The 6714-nt window shown below is 54.6% G+C and overlaps 1 protein-coding gene across 2 annotated transcripts in view; it reads right to left on the bottom strand.

Moving 5' to 3' along the window:
• Positions 1–19: 19 nt before the first annotated feature.
• Positions 20–6714, bottom strand: part of ZBTB4 (zinc finger and BTB domain containing 4) — a 17761-nt gene continuing 11066 nt past the window's right edge. Inside the window, exons 2-4 of one of the 2 annotated variants that reach the window (XM_023514014.1) lie at positions 6141–6211; positions 4336–5420; positions 20–3765 (exon numbers count right to left, since the gene is read on the bottom strand). In XM_023514014.1, coding sequence (XP_023369782.1) covers positions 1851–3765; positions 4336–5411 — 2991 coding nt within the window. In that variant the 5' untranslated portion in view covers positions 5412–5420; positions 6141–6211 and the 3' untranslated portion in view covers positions 20–1850. Of the gene's footprint in view, positions 3766–4335; positions 5421–6140; positions 6242–6714 lie in introns of both variants that reach the window. The other variant, XM_012806045.1, reaches the window with a different exon arrangement.

The raw sequence follows: 6714 nt of genomic DNA, 5'->3' as shown, positions 1-6714 counted from the left end.
TTTTTTTTTTTTTTTTGCATTTTTCCCTGTTTGAGAGTTTTTGCCCCCTTAAAAATTGGAACTTGGTACATTCAGTAGAAAACTCTTCACTCAGGCTGTGGCCAAGACCAAGAAAAGTGCAAAGAGACAGAGGAATGAAGGAGTGTGACTCCTCCATGGTTAACATTCAGGGAGCCTGTCAAAACCTCCCCTTTCCTATAGGCTGGGAGGGCAAGAGGGAGAAGGAGGATGTTCCTGACCCTCCTCTAAACTCATCTCTCTCCAGAAGCCATTATCTTGCCCTCCCAGCGACTGCTATGAGGGCAGCCATCTAGACCAAAAAAAAAAAAAAAAAAAAACCAGTAGCTAGGGAGAGGCTGCCATTTTGATGACAGCAACTTTTCCCCTTTTTAAACTGCACTCCTCTAATTCCCATTTGTCAGATTTGCTCCCTCAAACAGGCTCTCCCCTTGGGAGCTGGTTTTGTGTGTGTGTGTGTGTGTTTGAGGGAGAAGTGGGTGGGATGGGAAATGTCCATCCAATCACAGAGCAAGGAGGCCCAGTTTTCAAAGAGAATTAGGAGCAAACATTTCTTCATCTCCCCCACTAGAAGGAAATATAGGGACCCCTGACCAGGGTTAACTAGTGCAAATTAGGGATTAGGGACATGGTCCCTGCATCCCATCCCTAGGCTAGGATCTTTGGGTGTGGGGAACTGAGTCAAAGATGGGGTGTAAGGTGCTATTTTGGAAGGACAGTTGGTGGGGATACCCCAAAGCCCACCAGGAGAATAGAATGGTTCCCCCAAAACCATCTGGAGTGATTGGTGAGGGAAGATGAGGGTAAAGGTAAGGATGGAAGGTCATGTGCAAATCTTGGGCTTACCCACCCATCCAACCCCCATCTTTTTTTCTGGCTATTTGGTCTACTCTGGGAGAAACCATGAGGAAAAAAATAGGGAGAAAATAGATTCCCTTCTCCATCTTACATGGAGCTCTTCCCTCCTGGCCCCCAAATCTGTTTTAGCCCAGAAGAGGCTATAGGTAGAGGCAAGAGGTGTGACCTATTCACCTCTTCTGCCTTGGAAGACTCTTGGGCTCACTGGATTTGAGGGTCAAGATAGGGCCAAGATTTCCCTGCCCTGAGCTGGGAAAAGTGCTCAGCTATGATCAGAGGTGTAGCCTTCCCCCCAGTACCTCCTTGACCTGGATTGGGAGAGGTCATCTCCAAGTCTAGGGGAATGGGAGGAATATGGAAGATCCAAAGGCATGGAAGCCAAGGAAGGCATGGGATCCTAATGCAAAGGAAACAAGGACAGAGAAACCCACCCTTGGGAAGAATGGAATCCAAAGCCATGCTCCCAGGTAGGTGGGGTTGGGTTTCACAATGGTCTGGTCCAGGCCCTGGGCCATAAAGAACGGAATGTGCTAGGAAGCATCTGAGGAAGGGCTTAGAGAAAGCTTCAGAACAAGGGGAGAGATCATTAGGTGAAAGAGATGGTTTCCCCCTAGGTTTACAAATCAGAGGAGCAGGTTAGACATTCAGAGCTAGTGGGGGCTGTGAGTAGAGATTCAAATATGTATATTGCTCAGTTGCCCCAAGGGCTGGAGAAGGGATGGGATCTGGTCCTGCCCCTCATAGAGGCCATTCTCTGGAGGAAGCTTGAGAGGGGACCACCAAATATCCCTTCCCAGGAGATGGGAAAACTACAATCTCACACAAAGCAGCCTGACCCCTGAGCTCCAGGGGCCCCCAAGTCCCTGCACAAGTGTGCAGAGGGGCTCCCAAGGGGCAGGGAGGCCAGGGAGCTGGTAGTAGTGGAGGGTTCAGGGTGGGTGGCATCTGTTAAAAGGGGACTCTGGCCCCAGAGCTCACCCCACATCTCCCGTTTGGGTTCTCTCAAGCCCTGCCCTTTCTCCCTCTCCCTTAGGGGGAACTGGTGGAGGAAGAGTTGGGGGTGGTGGTGTTAGGGGAGTAGGGGCTGCTGCTTGAGGATTCACTGTGTAGCCAAAGACCCCTGGTAGGAAAGGAAGGGCCCCCCCACCCTTTTCATCAGGTAGGACCATGTTGAGAGCAACTGGGAGAGCAGCCAAGTTGCTGAAGTTGTAAGGGTAGGCAGCAAGGAGCTGAGGGCCATAGACAAGTGGGTAGGGCTCAGGGTAGAAGGTGACTTTGGCAGCCCCCATCCCCTCCATCCGGTCCCCCTCATTAGCACCCCCTGGCCCCTCACTCCCAGATTTTCCCCTGCCACCTCCAGGTTCTCGGCTGCCCCCAATGAGGGCCAGTGGAAATTCCTGCACAGGTGGATATGCATAGCTTCCCCCTCCTGCCATCACTGGGGGCTCCTCACCCCCAGAAATAACAGGGTCCTGGAGTGAGGCGGTCTCAGAAGCTTCTTCAGCAGCAGCACTCCCACCACCTGCCTCCCCACTAGATGAGGAGACCTGCATCTCTTGGGGGGCCTCCTCCTTGATATCCCCTGGCCTTGTGCCAGCACCGCCCTTGGAATAGGCAATGACAGGTGTGGGGGTGCCCCCCGGCCGTTCAGCAGCGTGTCTCTGCTCATGTCGGCTCAGGGCAGCTGCTGTCTTACACACCTTGGCACAGTGGGGACAGGTGAGGCGAGCGGAAGGCCTCCGTCCAGCCCGGGAGCTGTGGGAGCCCCCACTGTGGGCCTCTTGGTGCTTTTGCAGCTTCCTCAGAGTGGCGAAGGTCTGGGCACAGTCCCCGCAGCGGTGCCTCCGCTCTATGCGAGCACGCCCTGCTGGGCTCTCAGCTGCTGGGGTTTCTTCCCAGCTTCTCCTTTCCAGCTTCTGCCTCCAGCGTGGTGGCCGTCGGCCTCGGGGCAGTCCACTACCACTTCCTGCAGCTCCAGCCTTACGCTTAGGCTTGTACGAGTAGTAGGGCCTCCAGAGCTGGTCCTCCCCACTAGCCTTTGATTCTTCCTCATCCTCATCCTCGTCATCTTCCTCATCATCCTCACTCTCCTCCACCTCCTCTCCGCTCAGCTCCCCAGGACGAAGGTCAGTTTCTGAGATGCGACGCTTGACAATTGCCTCTTCCCCAATTCGCACAGTGATCTGACACAGTGGAGGTGGAGCCTGTAGCTGAGATGGGCCCCGGCCGGGCCCTGCAGGGGAACCCCCACCCCCGCCAATCCCACCCACTGGCTTGGCTGTATAAGTCAGAGTCCGCCCAGCCCGTGGATTCCGGCCCTTGGCCTCCTCTGTGGTGGTGGCTGTGGCTGGGCCTGCGGCTGTGGCTGGGCTGGTAGGTGTAGCTGTAGCTGTAGGCTCTGGGGGAGGAGGTGGGTACTCCCGTTTCTTGGGAGGCCTTGGGGGAGCAGTGTAAGTGATGACCGAGGCGGTCTGGGACCCTCCAGTGCTGGCTGGCCCACCACCCACTCCACCACTGCTACTGCCCCCATGGACAATGACAGAGGGGGCTGGGTGAGCAAAAGTGATGACAGAGGGTGGGGGACCAGGTTCTGGGGCAGGTGGAGGTCCGAGTGGTGGGCTGGCTGGCATTGCCACAGGGGCCGGTGTGTTGAGGCTTGGAGAAAGGGGGCCCTCGGGGGCTCCCTGGCTGTAGGTCTTGTAGGGCCGCTTGGCTGCCCTCATGGGTAGGAGGCGGTACAGCTTGAGAGTGTTTAGCTTGGGCTTATAGCCTCCATTGGGTGTCTTCTCACTTGCTAGGAGGCCTGGGCTAATGCCATGGAAGGCTCGTTGGTGGGTCTTCAGATTATAATAAGTGACAAAAGTCTCCCAGCAGAAGATACACTGATACCTGGGCCAAGACAGCAGGGAATAGGGCAGGAACACAGCCACTTGAGTCAAGGTTCCTGAAGCCAGGGCCTCAGCTTCCCAGGTCCTCTATTGCCCTCCACACAAGCCTATAACTTCCTGAGCCATTTGCTCACCCTCCTTTCCTGCTGCTTGTTTCACACTGTCATCCTGAGGGGCACCATCCTAGATTGGCACTGCCCACCACCTGTGAGACTTTGGCCTCAGCTGTTCTGTCTGGGATCCACAAAGCCTTCTTCTGAAGCCCAGATGATGGAATAGGAAAGTGATTTATAAACAGGGACACACTATGGACATATAAAGCACCTGTTCTAATATAACTATTGCTGGGCATGCCCATATCCCTTCCTGTTAGGGCAACTTTCTCTTTCCTTCTAAGGGACATAGCACAAGAGGTGCTGACTGAGATCAGTTGAAGGATCTGGGGCTGAAGGGAGGCAGATGGGGGCCTGAGGGGGTGCAGGGCTAGTCTCAGGCTGACTCTGTAGGCCCCATGCACTGCCCATTCCCTCCCTTGTCCCTATATGCTCTGCCCCTACCCCAGTACACTCACCTGCGCTCTCCAGTGTGCCACACCTCGTGTTTAGTGCGGTACTCAGCCAGGGCAAACACCTTCTCACAGTAGCGGCAGGGGTACTTCCTCCGCCATGAGTGCACATTGCTGTGCCGCTTCAGGCTGGACAGTGTCACATAGGAACGCTCGCAAGCTGCACACACATATAGCACATGGCCACCCACCACCTTCACCACATGCTCAGGGCCACCTTGGAAACCCACAGGTGGGGGCAAAGCTGAGGCATCCACTCCTGTAGGACCACCAGGACCAGAATCCCCAGCTCCCAGCCCTGTAGCCTCCCGAGTGCCACCACCACGTCGGCACTGGGCCTCATGGGTCTGCAGCCGCTTAGGATGGATGAAGCTTTTTCCACATCGGGGGCAGGGAAGGGACCGCCGGGGCAATGAGGACTGCAAGTCAGGGTCTTGGGCCTCAGCCCTGTCACCTTCCCACTCTGCAGGTGGCCTAGGCCCAGGCCCAAAGTTGTCATCTTCAGGCTGTGAGGTGGCCATGGGGGCTGGGGCAGGAGGGACCCAGGCATCGCCTCCCTCCCCTAGGCCCTGTAGGCGGGAGATGCCCAGACGCCGCCCTAAAGCGCCAATCTCTGCTACAGCTGCCCCATCCCCTCCACCACCAGGTAGTGCAAGCCGGGCACTATATATGAAATTGAGGACATCAGAAAAGGCAGCTGCTGGGACCCCTGGGAGTTCCAGGACCCGAGGTGGGGATGAAGTAGGGGGAGAGGCTGGAGGAGGAGAGGAAGAGGAAGAAGAAGAGGAGGAAGAGGAAGACGAGGAAGAAGACAAAGAAGAGGAGGAAGAGGCAGCTGTGGTGGCAGCAGGGTTGGGAGCTGAGCCCCCAGTAACTGATGGGAGGGGCAGTGGGGCTGAAGTGAGCAGAGCCTCTCTGAAGAAGGGACTTGAAGCAGCCAGGACACTGCGGTGAGCAGGGAACTTCGTGTCTCCAGCTATGAGGGTGACATCGCAGAAGAGGCCACGGAGCCGCTGCTCATTGAGCTGACGCAGGACAGCGGGGGCGTGGGATGGGTCCGTCACCTCTGCAGGAGGGGGCATGGCGCCAGCCTAGACAGCAGGAGAGGAGGCCAAGGAGAGTCTCAGAGGCTGGGCAGAGGGCAGGGGCTCCTGAGATCAGGGAGGTAAACTGTGAGGAGTCAGGGCCGCTGGTCAAAAACTAGTGGAAGGCTGAATAACTTCAGGTCACAGAAGTTAACCCTTAGCCACCCAAGTCTGGCCAATGTCCTAGAGTTGTATGGCCTACTTCTTTTTTATTTTTTTTGAGACAGAGTCTCACTATGTCACCCTTGGTAGAGTGCCATGGCATCACAGCTTACAGCAACCTCAAACTCTTAGGCTTAAGCAATTCTCTTGCCTCAGCCTCCCCAGTAGCTGGGACTATAGGCACCTGCCACAACGCCTGGCTATTTTTTTGTTGCAGTTGTCATTGTTGCTGAGCTAGCCTGGGCCAGGAACCTACCAACCTCGGTGCATATGGCCAGCCCCATAACCACTGGGCTGTGGGCGCTGAACCAGTATGTTCAACTTCTGGGGCTGGAAAAGGCCAAGGATACCTTAGGTCATGGTGAAGGCCAAGGGGTCATGATCTCCAAAGTCACAGCCCAGAGAGCTAAGCAATGGAAAACTTTTCATTAGGAGGAGGAAGCTCCCACAACTACTGATAGCCATTTCACAGAACTCTCCAGCCCAGACAAAATGGCTGCCCTTGCTGGCCTGCTGCCTGGGGACTAATTTTTCCTAGCTATAGTCTTCTCAGCACCCTCTTACCTGAGAGCACAGACAACATGGAGCAGAGCGGGGGGTGGCTCAGCAAGTCCCTTCTTCTGGGCCTCTTCCTTCTGTGGAGAAACAAACCATGTCTTGGGAACCTAAAAGAAGAGGCAGGAAAGGGTCCTCAGGAAAGGAACTGGGAAAGAAAGGACCTCAGGAAGTGGGAAGTGCCACAATGTTGGGGTCAGAAAGGACATCTGGGCTATTCAGCAAACCGTGATGGAGTCTTGTTAGGTTACTTGTTTAGTTGTGTCCAATCAGACCTAGGAGTTCATACAGATTTGCTGACCCACAGCAGTACAGCAACAAGATAATTTGCCTATTTCCAATTCACCTCAAAACAATATAGGGGCACAGTTCAATCCCATAGGTTTAGGGAAGCCTGGCAAATCATTCTCAAGTCCCTTTGGCCCAGTCTTGGGGTTCAGAGGAAATAAAAGATTTGCATGTTATCAAAATGGTCTTATTTACATATCAAAATATATTTGTGTGAGCTTAAATTTTTTTTTTTTGCTACCTCCCCATCCCTGTGGGCTCAACTCATGTGAGCTTTTTTTTTTTTTTTTTTTGA

Source organism: Otolemur garnettii, unplaced genomic scaffold (genome assembly GCF_000181295.1).
Source record: "Otolemur garnettii isolate 467f Iridium unplaced genomic scaffold, OtoGar3 scaffold00046, whole genome shotgun sequence".
NCBI classification, from domain to species: Eukaryota; Metazoa; Chordata; class Mammalia; order Primates; family Galagidae; genus Otolemur; species Otolemur garnettii.
The sequence above is the reverse complement of the archived record's forward strand: the minus strand, read 5'-3'. Positions and strand labels throughout refer to the sequence as shown.